The sequence below is a fragment of the Falco peregrinus genome, chromosome 1 (assembly GCF_023634155.1).
Source record: "Falco peregrinus isolate bFalPer1 chromosome 1, bFalPer1.pri, whole genome shotgun sequence".
Classification (NCBI taxonomy): Eukaryota; Metazoa; Chordata; class Aves; order Falconiformes; family Falconidae; genus Falco; species Falco peregrinus.
This window is the reverse complement of record NC_073721.1, coordinates 123,519,394-123,532,030: the sequence shown is the minus strand read 5'-3', so window position 1 is coordinate 123,532,030 and position 12,637 is coordinate 123,519,394. Positions and strand designations below refer to the sequence as shown.

The window sequence follows — 12,637 nt, the reverse complement described above, 5'->3', positions numbered from 1 at the left end:
AAGAGTAGGCAAGTTGCTTGTGGGTTTTCTCTCAGTACTTACGTAGCAGCTCACGTGCAGGCAGAGATCCATGCATCTTCGAACCAGGTTCCAAGTCCAGTCCTCCACATGCACAGATCGCTTTATTCCATCATGGCATCAAAACGTGTGTTTCTTGAGAGTTACATCAATGCTTATAAAGGCTTTTCCAATTTTCAGAGTATGTTTCTTAATAGCACTGTAAGAACTCAGTATTTGCCAAAAAAGTCCAGTGTCCATCAACAGCATTCTGACTACAATCAGTGCCGTTATGCTGTGCAGCACTGGAGCCTCCCTGCACTCTGCACAGTGGAACTCTCTACGGGAGCTGGATCAGGTGCTGGGCTGTAACGGTGCTTTTGCCCCTGCAGCACAGGCCACACTCTGCCACAAGCAATATGCTCTTTCTGGGCAGCTGTTGGCTGCCTGGAAGTTTCTCTGTTTGCCAGAAGGCCACAGCACCTTTCCTTAGTCAAATTCCTCATAACCTGTATCCAAGTCTGAGGATCCTGTATCAAGAGGGGCACAGAGTGAATCTAGCCCTGAATATTTTTCTGTGAATATGCTTACTTGCTTCATAAATATTTGGGAACAGAGGGACTGTAGCAATGCATTTAGCTGTCCAGAGTAGGAGAGAAGGTATTTATGGGAATTTGCTGTTCGGTTGGAGTGTGATTTTTATGCCTCTTTTAATGATGTCCTCTTTTCATAGTGCAGCATAAGTAACAATTCCCCCTTTGTATGTATTTTGTATCTATTCCTATTTCCTATTGAAATTCCTAGGAAAGAGACTATCCAAGTACAGAGTTGAAAATTTCGCCTTAAAATAAGCCAGATGTCCAACCTTCCTTTAGCTGCCAAGCCCAAAAGAGTTCAAGAAAGATGTTAAAATCTGTCTTCCTGGCTGTGAAAAACTAATTGCATAGCATAGGTGATGATCCCAGTCTCCCAGGAGAAGGAATAAAACTGCTTCGGGCAAAAACTCTGCTGTTATTTGTCTAAGGATTGGAGTTGGCAGTGTCTGTGGAAAAAGTTTCATTGCTTGCCCTCCTTGCTGGTTAACAAATGCAGAGACAGGAACACAAAGGTAGGTGAGTGTTTGTACGTTGGTATCTGAAAACCTTACTCACCTTATGAGAAAAATGCTTTTTTCTTTCTTTTTTTCCTTCTTTCTTTCCCCCTCCCCACCTCTGTTAAGAGCACTCATAAGCACAGGGAGTGCCTAAAAGCCAGAGTCAGAGGTCTGAGACTCACTATATTACAGTCATGTGAAGGGAACCCATGCCCTAGACAGGTTATTTTATGCCTTTGTGGTAGCAGCTATTCTATTTGTAAAATGGATGTACAATTCATTCCCTTTGCAAAGAGTTTTGTGAGGATTAAGATTAGTAAAGCACTCTGAAGACTAAAAGTGCCATTGAAATCCTGAGGATTAGAGGTTGCATGTGACTAGTGAAGTGGAAGGGCCTAATAGTTGCATTTATCGGGATAAAAATTGTCAACTTTAAATCCAAATGTAATAGCTATGCCTGACTGGCTTCCAGACTGGTAGAAGTCACTGAGGGCACACAGTGCTGGGGAGGAGAGGGTCACCCAGGAGTAATGAAATGTCTAGATCTCACTGCAGAAGCTCACGTTATAAATGGGTCTTAAATCAGGGAATTTAACAGTTGGTTTTTGGAATAGCTTACTATAGGGCGTGCAAGGGAAGGGCTCATTCAGCATAGTCCTAAATACCATAACCATTATTAAGGTATTAATAGACAGTGACTGAATTCTGATGTAAATTCAACATCTGAAAATCTAAGTGAAAAAAAAATCTGTCGTAAATGAGTGTGCTGACCCTAAATTGAAATAAGAAAGATGTAAAGGAAGAAACCCTTTTTTAATTATTATTTTATTATTTTCCAAAATACATGTTAACTTTTAATATAGCACAACTGCTGCCTTCAGAATACAATAATCAGGTCCTGGAGGGGGTTGCATAGCTGGAGACACAGGGGTTAAGCTGCACATGAGGATGACTTAATGGCAAAGTCCAGAACAGATCTGAGCCAGAGGTTGTTTCGAATGGAGAAATTCAGTCCTAGAGAAAGGCACTGGGAGAAAGAACAGGAATAAAGAGCAGGTGGGATATATGGGGGAAATTAAGTAAAAAGCAAATACAAATTCAGTGAGTACACCAAATACTAGAAACCTGTTTAATGAACAGTCATTAATAAAAATTATTTAGTCACTCATGACTAAAGAAGAAAATCAGATAAAGCATCTATGTTATTTCTGAAAACAGGCTTCACTGATTCTACAACTCCTCCTGCCCAGAACTAAATTGTTCACATCATGTAAATGTATTTCTGCACTAGGTGTTGGACAGGACGCCATCAGCTCTATTTTACGTGGCCCTATTAATCTGAGGCTGTTTTTTCTTAGGCCTTTCACTGATCCACACAGGAAGGAAAAGCCCTCTGTGCTCCACCCAGAACAAAGCTACACTTCTTGTATCAGTCTTTGAGAAGCAGCAGGGGTTTCTTGTGATACTTCTAGAGCAAAATGACCACAGCTTTGTGGTACTGTCCCCCACAGATGGGAAAGGTGGAGGCCTACGCGCATCCATGTGTTCTTTTGCCCCTGGGTCCTAGTCTTAGAAGCATCCACACTGCACACACATCCTTCGTACCCAGACATCAGTCCAGCCTCAGTGGTGCCCATCTTTTGAGCCTCTCCAGTGTTTGACATGTTGGTTTTAAGAATTACCGCTCTGAGGTGATAGTGTTTTTCAGGGAGAGAGCTCCAGTGCCCTAACTTTGTTCAGAAACAGCAAAGGACAAGAACATGATCTTTTTTTTACATCACCCTAATTATACCTCCTGAGTTTTCCCTCACCTCCTCCTCTCCCTCACCAGTTGCTTGTGTGTGGCTTTAGCAGAAATAGGAATCTTACCAAAGTCCTGCAACCCATTGTTTCTTTATTTTAAATACAAGGTTATTTTATTAACTCCAGCTGGTGCACCTCACTATGCTCACTGTGTTTGCTTTATTAAAGTTGAACAGCGTGCAAGTAGGACATTGTAAATCACAAGTGACTGGGCCAGAGGAAGAGGGAGGGAGAGCTAGGGACTCCAACTGTATGACAACAAAGACAGCATATAAACAGGCTGGGCCTCCTGGCTAATAGGAGCCAAAACTCGTGGAGTACAATTTGCAATTGCTCCCAAGAGGACAGACAAGTGCCAGACAGTTAGCAGGGATAAATGAGAATGAATACTTGAATACCTGATGTGTTCTCTTGTATGCTGGAACAGAGCTTCTCTAGAGGTCTGGGCATGCAGTAGGAGCTGCCTGCCTCTGCTGTAATCCTTGGGTTTATCTTCTATCAGTGCCTGGCAGTGGTCATCTTGTCTGTGGAGGAAGCCTTGTTAGACCATCCAAGTCTGGGAGAGGGCTTGTAAACCAGTACCACAGGGTCCCTCATGGAGAGGGAGGTGGAAGCTGCTCCTCCTTAATTAAGCAATATGTGTTTTCCAGCTTTGCCTCTTGGTGGCTAGTGGAGGGAATTGCATCTTTGTCTGCTTGAACCTCATGGGCATCCACAGGGACAGTCAGTGGAGATGGACTCAGAGCAAGTCCAGACAGAAACACAACAGCTTCCTTCCCTGTGCCAGGGCAGTTCCTCTGCTTACAGTACCCCCTGGAGCTGCGAGCGCATCATGGACAAATGCAACAGCTGTATGAAGGGTCCCTGGCTAACACGGTGATCCTGTTGTTGAGTCCCCAACGCTATAGTAAGCTGCCAGTCTGCTGCACACTTCAGATCTGGCAGTCATTTTTCTGGTGTTTGTGTGTATGTGATTTGGAAGCTGCTCTGCTTGGACTATGTCTCAGTGCCTTCTCTCCTCCAGTGCTCCTCAACCTGCGGGAAAGGCCTCCAGTCGCGTGTGGTCCAGTGTATGCACAAAGTCACCGGGCGCCATGGCAATGAGTGCCCTGTCCTGTCCAAGCCAGCGGCCTATAGGCAGTGCCACCAGGAGGTCTGCAACGAGAAGATAAATGTCAACACAATTACCTCGCCCAGACTTGGTGAGTGAGGGGTGTTGGGGGGAAGATGCCACCTTGCAAAGGACCAAAGGTCCCAGGTGTCCAGGGTCCACCCAGGGTACCCCCAGGGTCCCAGTGTACCAATGTGATAAAAGTGGAGCTTCAGAGGATTGCCCAGGGCCAGAAATTAGGAAAGGGCCCCCCAGTCAAAATCTAGACTAAAAGTCTGGTGTGGATAGGTGCTCTCTATCCATCGATCTCTGCCTCAGACTTTGCCCAAGGTGGAACATTCAGCAGTGGACAGACCTGAGAAACCAACAGGAGCACACAAATGGTGGGTGATTGATTGACTGATCACAGAAGTGAGGGAGCTGTCAGGCATATCTTTCTCCATCACAAACACCTTCATACCTTGCTTTTGCTGCGGTGAGTGTAAAGTATGATAATTTATTCATCCGTGCCCCAAGAAAAGTACATGACCTTGACAAGTAAAGCATTGCTTGTTTTTTTTCTTTTCATTTGTTGCCACAAGAATGTGGTTTGGTGAGATAATTTGCCCAGGAAGGCAAGAGAACATCCAGCCTCTTTTTGTGAACCTTTTGATTTTCTGTCACTGTCCTCCTCACCCTCCCCACATCCCCTGTGTACCTGGCTGAGATGAGAATATGGGGATAAGCCATCTGTTTTCTGAAACACCTTAACACTGTATTTAAGAAATGTCTCTAAGAATGCCCCTGTTAAGACAAAATCGTGGGAACCCATGATTTCCCACATCATATTTGCTTGCGTTATAAGAGGATAAAAATACATTTTTCCAAACTTCAGCCCTGTGTGTTCAGCCACAGCTCCAAAACCCAAGCTGGTTTCTTTACATTTCACACATCATCACCAGTAAGATGAAGCTAAACTAAGCCATCAGCTACACTGACACAGCCTCATCGGTGCCTCCCATAACTTTTCAGTACAAGAGGCTGGGTTGTAAACAATGCTGCTAAGATCTTACCAGAAAGAGCAGCCTCCACCCTCTCAGCAGAGCTAGTCTTGTAGCCTAAGAAGCCTCCAAAACACATGTAAAGGCAGAGCTGCTAAGTAATAGAGAACCATTGTCTAATAGCACTGTCCCGTATTAAATAACACTTAAACTAGGGCTGGACTTGAAGCTTCTGAACTGAAATTTGTTTCCCAAAAGTTTAACAGATGTTTAAAAGAATAAGGGAAATTTTAGTCTTGCAAATGCAGTCATGCTGAGGAGCTTTAACCTCTTTTGTTTAAGAACATATGAGAGTACTTCCCAGATATTTTAGCACTAAGAGCATAGTGAAAGGAAAACATTTCATTTAAGAAGTAAGCCCTTGATACACTGATGAGACAAGAAATCCATCCTAATTCACATTTTAGGACAAAGCAATAAAAAGCTCACTTCTTTAGAAGAAAACTGAGGAGGCTCAGGTCCCTGCTGAAAGTAATCTGCAAGTAATTTGGGATGCTTTTGTTTCTAAACCAGGCTTGGAATCACCAGAGGCAGAAACAATGATGTTTGATATTAGCAGAAAGATATATCATTGAGTGTTTTGCTCTTCCTGCTTATAAACAATTCTCATTGGGTTATCTTTAAACAAAATTTTCCGCTTTTTGCAATGGAAACCTCACAAAAAAAAATTATACAGAAAAAAATTCCAGTAGTCTACAAAACCCATACTGCCTTGTCCCCACGCCGGAATGTTTTTCATTCCGGGTAACATTTTCAGAAGTATCTAAGTGTGGAGATCACCTCACCTGACTTTTACATCTGTGTCCAGTGTCCTTCAGAGGGGGCTCGTTCTGTCCCTCAGGCACCTGACCTGTGTTGCTTCCTCAGCCCTATGAGGGACTTTGGACCTCTAGAATATTAGAGTCCTAGCCTTGTTTGTAGCTCAGTGTCTCACTGTTATAGAAAGTCTCCCATCTCAGATTCCTAAGGTCTCTCTCAGATGTTCTTGCAAGATGTGTAATTTATTCAGTTACATCACATTTTCTGTGCCTGGTTGGAACCATAGCTAGTGGGGAGCGCTGCAGATCCAAGCCCCCCAGAAGGCCCCTCCACTGCTGGCAGACTCAGAAACGGCTCTACCCTCCTGCTTGGGATGGTCACTCCCACTCAGATTTTTTTCTCACAATAAGGTTTTTTTAAATTGGCTTAATGTTCCTTTTTTTTTATGGGACAGTGCAACTTCATTTCATCAAGTTCTGTCAGACTTTTGCTTCTTGTCCAACTGAATGAAGCTTTAGTGATAAACATTCCTACCAGTTTTGCTGCCATTGTTTGCTGGTGCTTGGCACTGAGACTCACAGCTGAATGTGGGATAAGAGCCTTTCCTTGTTTCATCCAGCAGAGACGAGGAACAAGGGACTCAAGATGCTGTTGGCTCAACACCTTTTGACGTTCTTTAATTAGACCATTTTCTCACAACTGCAGAGCACCACAATATTCATTTAGAAGATTTTCCAATCATCACAGAATTTGTAAGAATACAACATGCAATTTATAAACCACATACCATAAAAAGCACTCACTGTATCTGTGCATTTTTATCAAGTGCACAATTTCGTTACCACTGCCTGTTTATAAAAGCACATGTGGTCCTTTAATGACATTGCCAACAGATTCAGCAACAGTGTCTTCGTGCAGCTTTCCCCCCTGCACAAACCTTTTGTCAGTCTGAGAGAGTTTCTGCTTTCCGTTCCCCCCTCCCAACAGCTAACTGTCTTACTGGTTTTATTACACTAAGAAGTATTATTTTTACTTCCTATAATTTTACCTATACATCCATCAAAGTGGATTTGATTTTGCTCTCTGTAAAAATGTTTTCCACTGAGAGGATGATGGCCGCTCCTGAAAGCATGCCTTAGCAAAGCACTCTCCCTGGGAGCACACAGCTTCCCATTGATGGCTGTGCAGTGTTCGTAAGCTTAAACCTAGGCCAAGGCTTTAGATGTTTTGTTCATCCAGGCCGATTTGTCACTGAGATAAAATAGGTACAACGTGAGGAGGCTTGCACTCCCCAGTCATGTCCAGCTACACCCTTGCAGTGAACACTTCCAAGAGCCTGGTGTTTTAGTAGGAAGACCATCCATCATCTGATCTCCAGTACTGACAGGAGGATTAGCCCTTTCTTCCCTCATGTGCAGTGATTTTGATCACACCTGCAATGCTGTTCTCCGGCTAATCTTCTAGTTTCTCCTTTCTTTTCTTGTCCAAAGCTGCTCTCACGTACAAGTGCACAGGCGACCAGTGGACAGTGTACTGCAGGGTGATCCGGGAGAAGAATCTGTGCCAAGACATGCGGTGGTATCAGCGCTGTTGCCAGACTTGCAGAGACTTTTATGCAAACAAGATGCAGCAGAAGAGTTAATGAACCTGTGCTACTTCTTAGAGTGTTACAGCTATTTGTATGTAAATCACGGACTAATAGGTCTGAGTACTGGAACTTCATGAGTTGCTACAATGTGGTGGATTCCAAAGCATACCTAATAAGACTTGAAACTAATTCTACAGACTGGATACCAAAGTAATCCACTCATCCACCCTAAAGAAAAACAAACAAACAGAAAAAGTCATCTCAAGGAGCCAATCATTTTATCGTATTTTGACATTCTTACATTTTTCATTAATGCTTTTTACTTTAATATATTAAATCACCAGCCACTGGATGGCTTGCTACCATTAAAGAAAAGGACAAGAGTTGCAAAGTGATCACATTGACTAAGGTTATAAGTACCTCCATGGAGGAAGGCCTCTGGCAAAATAATTCAGCAAAGGTAGAGACATTACTTAATCTTTTAATCTTAGCTTTCATCTGATGTTTTCAATTCCCAACAGTCATCCCACTGTGGAGTGGGCTTGGAGGGACACACATAAATGAAAGGCTTAATTTAAAGAGAGGATTTGCTGTAAAAGCTTGTGAAAACTGATAGCAGAGGATGGACATCTCTGAAATTCCTGCAGAAAACTCAGTACAATTATAGCCAGCATTCAGTCATAGGGACTGCTCTTCTTTCTAATTTTAAAAAACAATCCCCTCTCTCTTTTCCTCAGAATAATATAGTTTCTTTTATGAAACTATATTTTATTAAACTAATTTTTCGCTGAGCTTAATGAAGCCTATTAACAGCCATAGATGGTTATTTTTAATCAAGAACCATTTACATGAGATGGGAGAAGCCAGAAATCATTTCATCCAGTAGAGCTCACTGAGGGATTGTTTGGCCTTATCTCTACCCATTTTTTAGAAGTCAATCAGATAATGAGACTGAATGTTTTTTTCTAAGAGGACCGTGAAACTGGATAGGGTTGGTACAGAAACTGGATTTGGAACAACCGTTGTGTGAAGGACGGAGAGCAGAACAGGTGTTTCCTATCTGGGCTTGTCTCTACATCTGAGGTTACGATGTAGCCTTTAAAGTCAAAAGTAGTCAGGGATACAAGACATCCAAAGTGTAATCTTGAGCTTGTTGAAGCCGTAAGGCTAGGACTCCCATTGCCTTCAGTAAGCGTCAGGATTTTACTCACTGTATTTTAATGCTTCCTGTATTATTTTTGTGGTGCTATCAGGTTTGGTGCTATCAGATTGGTGCTACGGGAGCACTTAGCAGGTGCTGCATATACGATACTCTCTTCCATGTCTCTGCACTTTAAACCAAACTCCTCTCTGAGATGTGAGACTTGAAACAGGAGTTCTACCCAGGGCAGAGTTTGTCCCCTCCGTTAGTCATATAGACCAATGTCTCCCTGCCATATCTTGCTCCAACATGTATCATTTCCCTTGCCAGGGTCCAAAGGCAGTTGTGCAGTGGTTAAGTTACAGCCCACTCTTCATGACATGAACACAGCCGTTTAGATGAATTGCAGCTTTGTACTCGCTCTAGAACTGCGTGTCACTGTTTTATTCTTTAGAGATGAGTGCAGAACTAAGCCCAGCTACTACCCCGAGTCCCTGGGCCAGTCTGGATTGCAGCTCACACCTGTCCTCAAGTTGTCTTTGTTGCTGTTGTCTCTTTATTTCAATACAAGGAGGAATAAAGACTCTTAGTGATCTTTAAAGCAACTTTTTCTTCCTTATTGCAACCCCTTCAATATCCAGGACCTCACTGGAATAACTCATTAGCATTTTATTAAGGGCTAAGTTTTTTAAGCACAGGGAGCTGATGTTCATCAACAGACCTGGGCTTTACATTCTCATCTGTGCTTATTAGTGCAAATGAGCGTGTGTGCACACAAGGGCTGGCCTGTATGCACAAAAGCACATTTGCACACAAGTTTTTTTCTCAAGTGCCTGCCTCAAACAGATCTGCTTTCCCCAGATGATTTTCTCTATCAGGGAAATGATTCCAACTTGCTTTTCATTATACTGGATGTTCTTTAGGCATCCTATAGTCAGAATCAGACATCCTTCTGTTATTCCCACCCTCTAGCCCTAAGGCAGAGGTTTTGTAACTACTTAGCAAGTCATCAATGGAAAACGTTGCTGGCAGGGGTGACAGAAGATTTAGGCAATACCACGGTGATGTTCACTTAGGCAAATTAATAGGTAGATGAACTGCTAATGAGAAAGTTCCAAGAGATCAGACAGAGCCCAGAGGACCTGATTTATATTAGCAATTCCAGCGGGAGTTTTCTCCCTTGTCTGCAGTAACAGCCCTGCCTGTACAGCCGGGCAGTGACTGCCTTCTCTGCCTCCCTGCCACCACAGCCACCTCACAGCAGCTGAGCTGAGATGGGGCCCCTTACATCCTTCACTTGGCTTGGAGTTTGCCGTTTTTCTTTTAACGGGCAACATTTGCCCATGAAGTGACCTGGCCCAATAAACACCCCCTTGCTGATCATTTTTGGCACTCATGTTGGGCTGCTGAAGGATTTGTCATGGGGCTTCTCTGTTATCTTGGAAGAACAGCGTATGCATTTATTATTAATGAGAATCAAAGGTGCTTTTAAATAGCAGGGGTCATTTTTCCATTCGGTGCTGATTTGTCACCCTCTCTAGGCAAAAGGTGGGGTCCTAGAAAGGTACATGGCAGAGGAAGGATTTTAATTCTTATGTTTTTTCCCCTAATGATTCACTGCTGGCCACTGTCCAGAACAGGATACTAGGCTAGTTAGACCTGTGGCCTGTCCCAGTATGCTAGGTCCTGGACTTCAAAGGACATTTGGGTCCAAGTTCTGAGTCCTTCCTAAGGAAACATGAATTTACAAAGAATTCTTTCGAATGTCTGAGCACTGAAAAAACCACCTCACTTGCTCTCACAGCCCACAGATTAGCGTGCGTCAACCTTTTTTTTTTATAATCAGAAGCCAACATTAATTAAAAACTGATGGCACAACACAGCTTCATTTTATTGCATTCTCTTACTTCATATGGTGACAACCTTCCCATTTTATAATAGCCAGAAAAATAATAATAAAAAAGTTTAATTCTGTTCAATACTCCTGCACTTCTGTTTTGTATCATTTTATAGGAGCTTTATTATGAATTTACAGCTATGCTCTGCCCTCAGTTACTACATACTGGTAAAAAGAAAGCTGTTTGTTTCAGTGTATCTATGACAATACTTTTTTTAGTTGTTCATAAGAGATCGACGCTCTTTTGATTACAGTGGTGGTATTTCCATATTGTAAACAATACTCTGTACTGTTACTAAAGTACTGTACATTTCTAGTTGCACAATTGTGTTATTGAGTGTAGATTCTCACTATCTCATGTATGGTGCTATTTTTTGTTGGTGGAAAAGAATCTTAGCAGTCGATTATTGCTTGATATTTTATTATAATACAGGGATATATTCTCCATGGCAATAATATCATTTAAGTTTTTCATTACAGAGTGAAATGTATATATTTTTCCATTAGCTAATTTGCATATGTACTGTATCCATGGTAATTTTCTTTTTGGTGCTGGTTATAAATAGAAAAGATAAAAACAGTCAAACTGAATGGAACCAGTTATAAATGAAAACCAAAAAAAAAAAAAAAAGAAAAAAGAAAAAAGAAGAGAGGATCATTCCATTTTGAAAAAATTGAGTATGTTGAATAATAAATTTATTTTTTCCCTAACAACTTTAATAAGGGTTCTGAACTTGAAAGAAGTACAAAGGAAACCAAACAGCTAGCATGAAAATCAAGAGAAAGAAGTGAAGCTGTAAGTAGTACATTATGCATCGTGTCTAATACTGGACTGAGACTGCGATTCGGTTTAGTCTAAGCCAACTTTTTAATAGCTGTGGTAGGTGTAAAAGGTCATTTGTCAGTAAAATTCTGGCATCTCAGAGTTCTCAGTGTGCTAACAAATCAAGAAACAATGGGTCTTGACCCAGTCAGGTTGCAAAATAAAGCACAGGGAATGTTAATACCTGATTAATGCCTTGCAAGGTCTGTGGTCAGTGACACAACAGTAGAAAACGCCTGTCTGGAAAAAGAGAGCCAGGCTCCGTTTGGGGTATCGCTGTGTATGCCTGAGCAGGCTGCGGGGAAGCTACAGCTTATGCATGGGGGAGGGACATTTTGCAAGTGCTTTTGAGAAAGGTTGCTTTCAATGTATGTTGGAGTGGAGATGAAGTGGCAGCTTGCTGAATGTTTAATGGTAGCTGCTCCACAGACGCAACCTGATAATGAAACTGCTGAGCATATGGAAATTTATATTGGAGCAAAACTATCCCATCCATTGGAAAGGTATCTACATAACCTAGCTGCACACTTCCCTGGTGTGAAATAAACAGAATTACTTCAGTGCCAAGTGTTTTGGATGTCTTTGTTGTAGGCACTAGCCAGAACCTCTGTACTATTTAACTCCCTCCTCAGCATGGTGAAGATGTTTTTTGCAGACAGCTGCACACAGATGTGCCAGTAGGATCCTCTCCCATCCTGTCTTACAAAGATGCTATCATCCGTATCCCATTCCAGCTCAACTCTTGTTAAAAGGACATGTCTTGGATATGGCAGCAGCACCTTTCTAAAGCAGCCTTAAAAACAAACCCAAGTACTGTTGATGTATCCCAAAATGATTTCCAGAAATGGAGTTTATACTGATATTAAAAATAGAGCTCACTGACTGATCTCACGCTGGCTTCTTGGTAATGGCACAACACTGACAGGCTTCCTAGTTTTCAGAGGTAGCCTTAGGAGATACCAGCCCAGCTGCCATCATACATATGACTGTTAACAGCAGCAAAACTGTAGGAACTCCATCCAAGTGTTGCTGTATATTAACACATCATTGTGTTTGTGTGTTGCCTGGAGTCAACATATGATTGCAATTGTTGACCTGTTTAAACAATAAAACATAGCTATAAGCCTTTGGAAGCCAAAAGGCTTTACATTAAGCTGGGATATGGCAATGGGTGGGAGGGGTGTAAGGAATGCTGTCATACATTTGGCTTGAAATTTTCTTGGTACATGCCAATATCTCTTCTATAAATCCAGTAGGCTTATATACTTAGTTTGCCTATTTTGCATGTAGCAGTTTGCTGTTTTTCTCTTATTCCTAATCCCCATCTTCTAACCAAGAAACCAGACGGTTTGAAGCCATTGTCCTTCCCTGTGATCTCAGTTGTC

The 12,637-nt window shown here is 42.2% G+C and overlaps 1 protein-coding gene across 1 annotated transcript in view; it reads left to right on the top strand.

The window, feature by feature from the left end:
* The window catches only part of ADAMTS17 (ADAM metallopeptidase with thrombospondin type 1 motif 17), a 192,968-nt gene extending 181,155 nt beyond the window's left edge, over nucleotides 1-11,813 (top strand). Inside the window, exons 22-23 of the mRNA XM_055792598.1 lie at nucleotides 3,918-4,095; nucleotides 7,294-11,813. Of these exons, the coding sequence (XP_055648573.1) occupies nucleotides 3,918-4,095; nucleotides 7,294-7,445 (330 nt within the window). The 3' untranslated portion in view covers nucleotides 7,446-11,813. The remainder of the gene's footprint in view (nucleotides 1-3,917; nucleotides 4,096-7,293) is intronic.
* Nucleotides 11,814-12,637: the final 824 nt, after the last annotated feature.